The sequence below is a fragment of the Siphateles boraxobius genome, unplaced genomic scaffold (assembly GCF_051911475.1).
Source record: "Siphateles boraxobius isolate OS27281-9 unplaced genomic scaffold, OSU_SipBor_1 26, whole genome shotgun sequence".
In the NCBI taxonomy this organism is placed as follows: Eukaryota; Metazoa; Chordata; class Actinopteri; order Cypriniformes; family Leuciscidae; genus Siphateles; species Siphateles boraxobius.
This window is the reverse complement of record NW_027508876.1, coordinates 7,345,063-7,357,953: the sequence shown is the minus strand read 5'-3', so window position 1 is coordinate 7,357,953 and position 12,891 is coordinate 7,345,063. Positions and strand designations below refer to the sequence as shown.

General features: G+C 37.3%; 1 protein-coding gene across 1 annotated transcript; it reads left to right on the top strand.

Moving 5' to 3' along the window:
- The first annotated feature begins 11,918 nt into the window (after nucleotides 1–11,918).
- Nucleotides 11,919–12,625, top strand: LOC143751652 (extracellular superoxide dismutase [Cu-Zn]-like). The gene has a single exon (XM_077244270.1). The coding sequence runs from the start codon at nucleotides 11,929–11,931 to the stop codon at nucleotides 12,583–12,585; it is 657 nt and encodes a 218-aa protein (XP_077100385.1). The 5' UTR covers nucleotides 11,919–11,928; the 3' UTR covers nucleotides 12,586–12,625.
- Nucleotides 12,626–12,891: the final 266 nt, after the last annotated feature.

The window sequence follows — 12,891 nt, the reverse complement described above, 5'->3', positions numbered from 1 at the left end:
GTCTATCTGCACCCCAGTTATTTCCAGCCACAGCCTTTAAGAGATTTATAACTTTCTTACATTTAGTTTCCAAGTTATCTATATGTGTTTTCCATGTATAAGAGCTATCTAACCATAGTCCTAGGTATTTAAATTCTGTAACCCTTTCCAACGTCTGTCCATATAATGTCATTGTTCCTATATCAATATTTCTCTTATTTGTGAATACCATAAAACAAGACTTGTTTGCTGATAATTTAAAACCCCATTCATAAGACCATTTTTCTACTTTATTAATTGCTTTCTTAATATTTCCTACTACATGTTTTATATTCTTTCCTCTCATCCATATGGCCCCATCATCTGCAAATAATGCAGATTTAATACATTTGTCAGTATCTGAAAAGATGTCATTAATCATGATATTAAATAAAATTGGGCTTATTTCACTACCTTGAGGTATTCCATTTTCCACATTGAATTCTTTTGAATAATCGTTCCCCATCTTCACCCTTATTTTTCTATCCATCAAAAAATTTGCTATCCAATTATACATCTTCCCACCTATTCCCATCTGCTTTATTTTTATAAGTAACCCTTCTCTCCATAATGAATCATATGCTTTTTCTATATCAAAAAATACTACAACCATTATCTCCTTCATTTTTAACGCTTTCTCTATATCATTACTGACTCTAATTAATGCATCCATTGTTGATCTCCCTATTCTAAATCCACACTGGTATCCATTAATTAATTTCTTATGTTCAAGAACAAACCCTAATCTACTGACCACTATTTTCTCCATCCATTTACTTAAATGAGAAGTTAAAGCTATTGGTCTGTAATTATTTGGACTGATTGGATCTTTCCCTGGTTTATTAAATGGTAAAATTGTTGCCCTTTTCCAACTATTTGGTATTGTACCTTCTTTCCATATTTTATTGAATAATTTTAATATTAATTCCAATGTAACTTCCGGTATCTGCCGAAACATAGCATAGCATAATTGGTCCTCCCCTGGAGCTGAATATCCTGTCCCTTTCAATACTGTTTTAATTTCTTTCACAGTTATATTCATGTCTAATGTTGATGTACATTTTTTACATTTTCCCAATATATTTTTATGCTTTCCAAGTTTTTGTAGCTTCTGCCTTCTATGAATCTCTGTTAGATGATCACCATTATGAACTGCAGCAAATGTCTCGCCTAATAAATCTGCCTTTTCTTTATTTAAAACTACTATCTCCTGTTCTCTAGCTAAAGCTGGTATTTTAACATCATCCCTTTTCCCCGTCATTTTCCTAAACATTGACCAAACATTCTTTAATTTTATTTCTGAACCTATTGAGGAACAATACTCTCTCCATGTTTTCTTTTTTGCTTCCTTAATAGTTTTACGAACCATTGCTCTTTTCCTTTTATATTCAATAAGATTTTCGGTTGTTAAATTTTTCTGTAATATTTTAAATGCCTTATAACCACTTTGCTACATTCATCATTCCAACAAGGCACTACCTTTTTCTTACCTTTTATGATTTTTTTCCTTGGTATGCTATAACTTGCTGCATTTAAAATATGTTCTGTTATCTCCCTTGCACACTCTTCAATGTTGCCTTTTAAGGTAACCATATGACTGGTTTCCTCACATTTAATTTTAAATTTTTGCCAATTAGCTTTATTAAAGCACCATCTTGTTAATATAAAATCTTCTTGCCTGTTTATATTGTCATCAATTATTGTACTTACTGGAAAATGATCACTTCCTATTGTAGACTCCCAGTTGACATCCCATTTACATGAACTAACCAGACAATCAGATATTAATGTGATATCAAGACATGAAACTGTATTTTTATGTATATTTACTCTTGTACCTTTTCCATTATTAAGACAAACTAATGACCTTTCATCCATTATTTCTTCCACTATGCTACCATTATGATCTGTCTTCCTGCTACCCCAAAGACTATTGTGGGCATTAAAATCACCACACCATATTTCTCTTCTATGTATTTTCCCCGCCATCTCCCTAAATATATCACTTTCAAGATTTTTACATGGATTATAATAATTAATAATTTTAATATTTCCATATTTTCTTACATTAAATATTTCTATAATAACACATTCTAATTCTTTATTCATGAGATTTTTCTCATAAGCTATTCCATCTTTAATAAAAAATAGCACATCCTCCTCCACTACCATTACTTCTATCCTGTCTTTCTACGCTATATCCAGGAATCTTACATTCTAAATTAGGTTTTAACCATGTTTCTTGAACGCATATTATATCTGGAATTATTTCTAATTCATAAACAAACTTTTTAAATTCTTGTCCATTGGCAATTAAACTTCTGGCATTCCATTGAAGTATGTGTAAAACCATGATAACAGCTATGATCCTAATCCTGAACATTCTCTATTGTTTCAGTGGTACTCAGAATGGAATGGATCTGTTCTGCTTGAATTTCTTTCATATCTAAAAACCTTCCAGCTGCTGTTACAACTGCTTTGATTTTGTCACTTTTCTTCTTCATTTGTACTGTGATATTAACAATATGACACATGAATGCTACAAAGTTTTCTTTTTTCACCACCATTGTATTTTCATCCACTTTACATTTATGCAAACATGTGTTTTGACTATTTGTTGTTGGTACCAAGGTTTGTCTTTGATAAATCTGCCTTTGCTTTGTATTCCCAGCCGAGTTTCTTTGACCTGCTTCTCCCAACCTCATTCCTCCTGTGCTATCTTTCCTCACTCTTTTTAAAGCTTCAGCATATGAAACTCTTTCTGTTATTTTGATTCTTTGCGCTTCTCTGGCTTCCCTTTGTACAACACATCCACCATATGCTGCGCTGTGTTCTCCTCCGCAATTACAACACTTAACCTTAGCATCTTTATCACATTTACCAAATTCATGCGGTCCTCCGCATCGTGCACATCTAGCTTTTCCTTTACATTCCTTTGCAATGTGTCCCATTCTTTGGCAAGTAAAACATCTGAGGGGTTTAGGGATGTAGTCTCTGACTCTGTAATTCATATATCCTAGCTGGATATTTTCTGGCATGGTATTTTCGAATTGAAGAATCACTGCCATTGTATCTTTAAGTTCCCCATCTCTTTTACTTTTAATCCTGATAGCGTCTGTTATTTTCCCTCCTCGAATTTCTTTTTTCACATCCTCCATTGTCATTTAAATTGGAACTCCTGATATTACTCCCCTCAACCTTGCTATAGCTCCTGGAACATATGCTTTAATCCTTTCCCCCATCAAGGTTTGCATTTTGAGTATCTTCTGTTGTTGTGATTCACTGACAGCATGAATTAGCACTTTTCTGTTGTTCATGATTCTAGCCATTTTGATTTTCCCTATTTCTTCCTCTATTGCTTTAGTCAGCTTTATCGGGTGAATAAATCCACCCTCCTCCTTAAATTCCACCATTAATTTATATTCCTCTTCCATGTTTAAGTCATCCTTTTCTCGTGAACTCGCCCGTTCGTTTGTTTTTGTCCTTTTGCTAACTTCTGCTCTTGTCTCGCTCTCTTCCGACCAACTTTTTGCCCTTTCTTGTCTCTTCCTCATCATTCTTTTCATTCGTGATGATCTTGAAATCATCCACTCCATCTCATCATTACCACTATTTCCTCCTGATGTAGAAGCCATGTTGCTACATTCAATGAACAGTTTATGCAATCCGCCAAATTCAAATCAAATCCTACCGCCTACGATTCAAACTCCTTCAGTGAGTGCGGGAATACAGGGAACCTCGAGGAATCTGTGACAAACACTAAAACAGACAAGGGTATATATACACACAGAACAAACAAGGTGATGGGAAACAGCTGAGTGCAATGAACTGATGAGTGACAGACAGAATGCTGGGAAATGAAGTTCCAAAGTGTATGACACCATGGAGAAGGAGGACCTCTAGTGGACACCAGGGAACACAAACTTAACACTGTGACATAACCCCCCCTCTACGGAGCGGCTACCAAACGCTCCAAGAACGACAAAAAACTAACAAAACAAGAGTCCAGGGGTGTATTCCAGAAAGCAGGTTATGTGACTTACCCGGGTAAGTTTAGGAGTAAGTAAGCGGATAACCTCTGCTTTCGGTTCCAAAAACGGAGGTAACTTTCGGGTTATGTAAGTAACCATAGCAACTGACTCTCTGAGGATAACCTGCTCCGGGGCAGGTTATGTTGCAGGGTTAGTTTGTTTCAGAGAGGTTTCCGAGCATGGCGTGCCCTTTTGATGAGGATCCTGTGGACGTAGAGGCACAGATTATACGAGGGTTTTTCCGCCGTGAGAGGGTGATAAGACCACGTATCAATGTATTTTCTTATCCTAACGAATATTTGCAGGAGCGCTATCGTTTTTCTAGGGAGTCGTTAATTTATTTAACAAACCTACTAAAACCACACATCTCAAACGTGACAAACCGCGGGTCAGCGCTTAGAGCCGAACAAATTCTTTGTATTGCTCTGCGATTTTTCGCTACGGGGAGTTTTCTCTACAATGTGGGCGATGCAGAGCATGTGGGAAAGGCAACCGTGTGTAGAGCCGTTCATACAGTATGCATGGCACTGAAACGGTTTCTACACACTTTTGTACAGTTCCCTGGCCATAAACCTGTGCGCTTTATTAAAGAAGAATTCTACAGGGTTGCAGGTTTGCTCTCAGAAATTCTGTCATCTACTTCAATTAAATTACATTTCTTAATAGGTTTATTTTGACTGCACACACATAAAGGCTACACAGACTTCTTAAATTTGTAATTAATCTTAATTTCAGGGTTCCCAAACGTGATTGGGTGCATTGATGGCACCCACATTCCTATTAAAGCTCCATCTATCAATGAGGGAGACTATGTTAATAGGAAGTCTGTGCATAGCATCAACGTACAGGTAGCTATATTTTGGCTCCTTAATATTGGTGTTACAAATAGGCCTAATAAACTTATTGTTCTCCACAGGTAATATGTGATGCAACCCACCTCATCACTAATGTTGAGGCAAAATGGCCTGGGTCTGTACATGACGCCCGAATATTTAGAGTCATCTCTGTGCAACAAATTTCAACAGGGTACGTTTTGTTAGACAAATGCTTGTAGTCTTTATTACATTTACAAAACACCTCTAACATTACAGGACAGTTCTATGGTTACTTGCTGGGGGACAGAGGATACCCTTGCATCCCCTATATGACGACACCCTACCCGGATCCTGAGCCCGGACCACAGACACGCTTCTACCGGTCTCACAGCAGAACACGGGCCAAGGTGGAGATGACCATAGGCATTGTTTCAGTGTCTGCGTGGGCTCAGGGTCACTCCAAATAGGGCATGTGACATCACAGTTGCTTGTGTGGTACTTCACAACATTGCCACAATAAGAGGAGAGAGGCATCCCCCCTGTCCTGATGAAGATGACCTAGAACAACACCCAATGAATCTGGCAGACCACAGAGATGGCAGAAGGCTTAGAGACATGATTTGTCAAAATCACTTTATTTAATGTGTTCTATTTCTTTATATCCTGAAATAAAATAGACATGACAGATTTGTATTTATTGCTTTATACACACACAAAAAGAAATAACAGATTCATGTTCACAAATGATTCTCACCTCAAGGCGATGCTCCAGTAGTTCTATTTCAAGTTTGTCCTTTTTAATGGCCAGCCTTTTCTCCTCTATCTGAAGCTGTATAAGGTCCATGTCAGTTTTTTTTTTTTTAATTTGCCTTAATAGATGGACCTTATACAGCTCCTTTGCAGACAACTAGGAAGGCAAAGTAAATAAGATGGTTAAAGAAGAAAATCTGCCACATAGTAACATTATGTAAATAAGGACAACCAGGGACAAGTTCTTACACTGCTAAGATTATGTGTAGAGGTAGATGGACCATCATCTGCATGTACATCCCCAGCTAGATTCTGTCACAGGACAAATTACACATTTTTCACTCCATCTAAATAGCTATGCATTGTCCAGTATATGCATCATACCTCTGTGGGTCTCCCAGCACTTTCTAATTCTGTCACAGCAGATGTGGTCTCTTCATCATCATCATCCTAGAGTGGAAATATGCAAGGTTACTTTGTCTGGCAGACAAAGTGAAAGATCTAAAAGCAACTGGTTCTTAAAATGCATCACTAACAATTGTGACAGACTGTGTGGTTTCAGGAGGATCCAATAATACAATGCGTCCGTCAGCAACTGCAAGAAAAAATAAAGATACTCAATGTATAAATTACTAAAGTATGACAGACACTGAATAAAGGCATTAGGAACATGCAAGAATAAAAAAAACAGATTACTGTATTCAGCATATGCTGTAAACTGGAATATGTATGCATAATGCACAAGTGAAACAATGACTGCATTTGGGAAGCATTTAGCCTTCTTCCTAATCACAAGAGTTAATGATCGTTTTGTCCAAACGTATGACTAAATAATCATAAGTACTAATATGGTATACCTACATTGTACCAAGTCACTTGAGTTGTTGTGGGAGGTAGCTAAGTCTGACGAAGTGCCCTCTGGAATACCATCGACCACAGGGCGACCTTTATTAAGGGAAAGAGCCAACTCCTCCAAGATGGGGTGAGAGGAGGTGGAGGTGGACCCCCGCCAGTTAGACGGGCCTCAGCCTTCTTTCTATTAGCTATATAGGAAGAATACTGTAAAAGTAACTTAAGACATTGATCTTACAACAGTTAAAATAAAATATTACCTTTTTGGAGAATGTTTTTGTGTTTCATTTTGACTTGGGAAAGAGTTCTTTTGGCTCCAGAAGGATTACACCGTATAAAACAAGAGGCCTAAATATTTCTTGTCAATATACATTGCACTGTATTCTTAAGAAACTGATGTAGAGAAAAGTAAATGCTTGTCGAGTCATGCCACATGCTCAAAAAGACAATTGTTCAACTTTGCAAATTAACAAAAGAAAGGCAAGCATATTTAAAATGTAATAAAAAAAAAAAGAAACTTACGCATTTACTCTGTCAGTTATTTTTTTGCCAAGCCAATTGTCTTTCCCTCGCATATGCAGCTGTATTGCTTTTTTTCATTATAATGGGCTTGAACTCCTCATAAGCCAACATTAAAACTTCTAACTCTGCTTTGGAGAAGTAGGCGGCACGCAACTTTTCACCCTTAGTTTCCATGGTCACTCCTGTATTCGGTGTTCCATTGAAAATGCCTTTATATGTTCGCCGTGCGCGCGCATTAACTCGAGGTTATTAGCAGTAGGTTGATTAAACTAACTCGACACAGGTGTTTTGGAACCGACATACCCCGAGTAAGCAGGTTATGGGTTAATCAACCCAGAGTTCAGGGTTAATCTGATGGTAAATTAACCCAGCTTTCTGGAATACATCCCAGGGGTCTATTCCAGAAAGCAGGTTATGTGACATACCCGGGTATGTTTAAGAGTAAGTAAGTGGATAACCTCAACTTTCGGTTCCAAAAACAGAGGTAACTTTCGGGTATGTTAGTAGTCATAGCAACTCACTCTCTGAACTTAACCTGCTACGGAGCAGGTTATGTTCCAGAGTTAGTTTGTTTTAGAGAGGTGACAGAACATGGCGTGCCCTGACCATTTTAGTTACCTAGCACTACTTAATCTAACCCTACTTTATACAGTCACAATAATTTTAAATGTTTCTAATTATATAACTTTCAATTTCAGGGTTCCCAAATGTGATTGGGTGCATTGATGGAACCCACATTCCCATTAAAGCTCCTTCAGTCAATGAAGGAGACTATGTTAATAGGAAGTCAATCCATAGCATCAATGTGCAGGTGACAATAGATTTTTTGGGTGCTAAATGTTTGGGTGTTTGAACCATTAAATCACCCTCATTACTGGTCCCCACTAATTAGGTAATATTTGGCCAAGAGGAACCCAGTGGACCCGGTAGACCAAAGAGATGGCAGGGTGGTATGAGACATGATTTGCCAAAATCACTTTAATTAAAACCAGTTAACAGTCAAGTGTTGTTCATTGTTTCTTTATGTCCTGTAACAAAAGACATTTGTATTTATTGCTTTAGATTTCATTCAACAATAAATGACAGATTAATGTTCACATATGTTTCCCACCTTAAGCTGGTGCTCCAGCAATACAATTTCAAGTCTGGCCTTTTTTAGGTTAAGCCTTTTCTCCGCCATTTGAAGCTGTATAAGCTCCATCTCCATGTCACTTTTTCTGATTTGCTTTTGAAGGGGGACCTTATACAGTTTTATGGCAGGCAACTAGAAATACTGAAAAGACTTTAATACAAACACAGACCAAATATTTAAATGAGGAAGGAGAACTGCAGAACATTTCTTACACTGCTAAGATTCTGTGTGGAGGTAGATGGACCCTCATCTGCATTAAAATCTCCTGCCATATTCTGTAAAATGAAAATTTATTTATTCTCTTATGTAAAAAAGGGGGAATGCATTCTATGCATCATACCTCTATGGGCCTCCCCACATTTTCTGTTTCTGTCACAGCAGCAGTGGTCTCTTCATCATCATCCTACAGTGAAAATAAGGAAGGATGCTTGGTCTAGCAAACAGAAACCTTGAGACAATAATCACTTACAACTGTGACAGAGTGTGGTGTTGCAGGAGGATCCAACAATACAATGTGGCCATCAGCAACTGCAAGATAATTAAACCCAAAAGATAATCATGCATATTCAATACTCAATGTATATTCTTAAACAAATACAACTAATAAAGAAGGACATTAGGAACATCTAAGTACTAGTAATACGATTACAGTATACAGCATATGCAGTCAAAGCAGCATGCATACTGCACAAGTGAATCAATGACTGTAAAATGAATTAAAAATGCCTTTTTAAAATGGTGACAGTGTTGATGATTTTCTTTATTAAAACACTGACAAAAACAGTAGGTAAACATAAGTATTATCAATAAACATAAGTAGTAATATGGTACACCTACATTTTACTAAGCTACTTGTCTTGGTAGCTGAGTCTGACGAACTGCCCCCTGGAATCCCATCGACCACAGGTCGCCCTTTATTAAGAGACAGTGCCAGCTCCTCAGCTGGGGTGAGGGACGGTGGAGTGGACCCCCACCTGTTTTACTGGCCTCAGCCTTCTTTCTATTGGCTACATAGAAAACTAAATTACATTTAATACTAAATTACATGGCGTCAGTAACAAGTTTAGTAAGTTTAGAAAATATTACCTTGCTGGAGAATGTTTTTGTGTTTCATTTTGACTTGGCTTACACTTCTTCTGGCTCCAGAAGGATTACACCTGATAAAACAATATACTAGCCAATTATGCGCATTACTACTGTAATATTAAGAAATGTATGGAGGCCAACAAGTAAACACTTGTCTATTTTTACTACATGCCCCCAAAGAATTTTTGCATCACAAATTACAAATGGGGTATTTTCCCATATTTTTGTGACTCACAAGGGGAATATACTCCATTTATAATTTTCTAAACTCACGCATTTACTCTGTCCATTATTATTTGCCAAGCCAACTTTCTTTTGCTGATGCAGCAGTATTGCTTTTTTTTTTTTTTTTTTTTATAATGGGCTTATAGTCTTCATAAGCAAGCATTAAAACCTCCAACTCAGTTTCACCGAAGTATCCTATGTAGCTCGCTTTTTTTCTCCCTTGGTTTCCATGGTGACTCCTGAAATCGGCAATCCATTGAAAATGTCTTTATGTACTCGCCGTGCGCGCGCATTAACTCTGGGTTACCAATAGGAGGTTGATTAAACTAACTCAACATAGGTGTTTTGGAACCGACATACCCAGAGTAAGCAAGTTTGGGGTTAACCAACCAAGAGTTCAAGGTTTATCTGACGGTAAGTTAACCTTGCTTTCTGGAATACACCCCAGGAGGGAGGTGGAACGGTGGAGGATCAGGGGGAGGGATGGGGGGCCAGGTCCATGGAAGGGAAAAGAGACAGGGGGTGACGGTTTAGAGGGCGGCCAGGGCGAAGCGGAGACGGTTTAGAGGGCGGCCAGGGCGGAACAGACGGCACCGGCTCCGGAACAGACGGCACAGTTGTAAAAAGTGTAAAGTTGTAAAAAGTTGTAAAAAGTGTGTATATATATACTTATGTGCATAGCTATGGGAATAACTTAGCAGATAATAGGCTGATAAATGAATCAATGAATTAAAATTAAATGTCAGCTCTTCTCTTAAGATTGTACAAAAAGCATGAAAAAATAAATATTTCTCAAAAAGAAATTACTCAAGATCTCATAAATTAGCAAAGTCTAAAATAAACAGTCAAATTTATAGTAGAAACCTTTGAGCAGTTGGTTTAAGAAGCATAGAACACTGCCACACTTCGCAATCATTAGCATACGGTGGATTTTATCTTTTTAGAGTTTATTTGACCTTTCACACCTTTCCGATTTTTTTCAGGTTTAAATTATTTATGGGGACAAATCTGTCCCTAAAATATGGTTAACCAAAGAAAAAAGTAAATAAATCAATCAATCTTTTGAAAGTTGCTGAAGCTTGTTTACTCATTCTCACTTGTTTAGCTAATAAACTGGGATTTTAACATTAATGCCATAGAAGAACCAGTCCTCCAGACATTTTTACTTCTGCCTTCAAAGACAATTAAATAACAGTCCAATTACATGTGAAATATAGGCTTGTCCGGTTTGGGACAGAGCATGTAGAAATGGTTTCTTGAAAAAGAACAACTGTCAGATATTCACTTATGTGAGATGAATATCTGCTATAAGAAGTGGTGTCAAGCATGAACTTCAAGTGGAATTGTACACTAACTAAGAATGAATGTGTCACAGTTGAGTCACCAAATGAAGAGGAGAGGAATCTATAGCAGTCCTTCTTTTAATAAACTCAAAACAATGAAGATAATCTACACTGCAGCACACATGGTGCAATGTAAAAGTGTTATACACAGGCAAGCAAACAAAGGGAGCTAAATGAAACACAGGTGGACCTAATTAGGACCAAACTGACTAGCATGGTTAACATGTAGCTCCACGTTCCTAGAAAAGCAGCCAACAGTTTGATTGCAAAGGAACATTCTCTCAACCCCAGTTCAAGATTGCACACGGATTAAGTGTTGGAGTATTTTTGTGGCTGCAATATTCAGTCTGCTCACGGATTAAGGACAACTTTACAGCTATACGGTAATTTACCTTTGCTGTTTTTGGTGTGTTTTTTCTCTTTCTCCATTCTTGCAAATATTGACTTGAATTTAGTACAACTAAAAAAAAGTAAGTTTAATCAAAAGTATGAATATTTTGTCTTTTATTTTACCTGCCCTTGTGAAAAAGTAAACTTTAGCATGCTTTTATAGAAATAAAACTTTAAAATCTACATAAGTGCAAGAATGTAGTGTTTTCAGACTTAATTGCATGTGTAGGCCTATCCAATTAAATGAAAATGGATTATAGTTTCAATGCAGTTAGCTGAAAGTCATTTGTTTGACCCAAGCACATCTTTATATGTAATTACTTGTTATGTCTTTGAAATATGGTTACTGAATTTACTGGGCATTTATGGTCAACTAAAATATACTATAATATAATTTCTGTGTAACTTTATATTTAATATTGAATAACATATGGCAGTTCAAATTATAATGTACTATGTTAGTCAACACATCAAAATGAGTCTACTTCTTTAAAACACAACAAAAAGATTATTAAAACCATGTACTTTGCTTGTACAAATAAGCACAGTTTTTCACAAGGGTACATGACAATTCAAAAATATACAATTGCTTTTATATGATTTTCCCATGCAAACTAATCTTGTTGTGCTATTTTACTTAACACAACTTCAGCTCTCAAAACTCCCTTGAACAAAGGTTTAACTTTATTCTATCTAAAATACTACGTTCTTAAACGGCATGATTTCACTGAATCCAGTCTTCATTGTAGGCTTTAAAGATCAACATGGAGAAAATCATTCTACAAATCCCTCTAATATTGCTGGTGCTGCATATACAAGGAGGAGAGTTCTCTAAAAATCCAGTTTGTTCGATTGCCGTTGCTCCACAGCCGGAAGTCGTGGAGTTCGACAACACAATTTATGCCACTTGTGAAATAACTCCCAGCCCCAATTTACCACCTTACCAGCCGAAAATCTATGGGCAAATCCTCTTCAAGCAGCTCTTCCCCAATGGAATTTTAGAAGTGAAAATCAACCTCCGTGGTTTGCCTGCCATCGATCATCAAAAGCGTGCCATTGACATCCATCGGTATGGAGACCTCAGTCAAGGCAGCAACACTGTTGGTCCTCATTACAATCCCAATGGTGTTGACCACCCTCATCATCCTGGAGACCTGGGCAACTTTGCTTCTGAGCAAGGAGTTATAAGGCAGTTCCTAAGTCTCCCAGAGGCCAAGCTCTTCGGGGCTCATTCCATTCTGGGACGTTCGGTGGTGGTTCATGAGAAGGAGGATGATCTGGGAATGGGGTCAGATGAGCAGAGTGAACTGAATGGGAATTCTGGACAGATAATTGCCCTAGGCGTGATTGGTATTACTAGTCCAAGTCTGTGGCAGAAGACTGAACTGCCCCCCAAGAAAAGCTGTGGAGGACTGCACTGAGTTGGATCTGGTGGAAAAGCAGATTCAAATAGGATAATCATGATTTTCCTTGTGTAATCTTTGTCTGTGTTCTACATTAAAGTGATCCTTAATACCCTGAAAGTATATCCCTAGAGTTATTGCCATAACAAACTTTCAATGGTTTTAAAAGGTTGTAAGGAACTCAGCTTTTTGGAAATATTAATAATCAATAATATCTTGTTATTATTAATTATAAATATTTGGGTCAGTTAATTGGATTAACTTGATGTGGCTGAATTAATATTACAATCAATTAATCAGTTCTTCCAACGAACTATTTTGATT

Bases quoted from the DNA above. Each gene is read 5' to 3' on its own strand.
- LOC143751652 (XM_077244270.1), top strand. From the start codon at position 11,929: ATGGAGAAAATCATTCTACAAATCCCTCTAATATTGCTGGTGCTGCAT.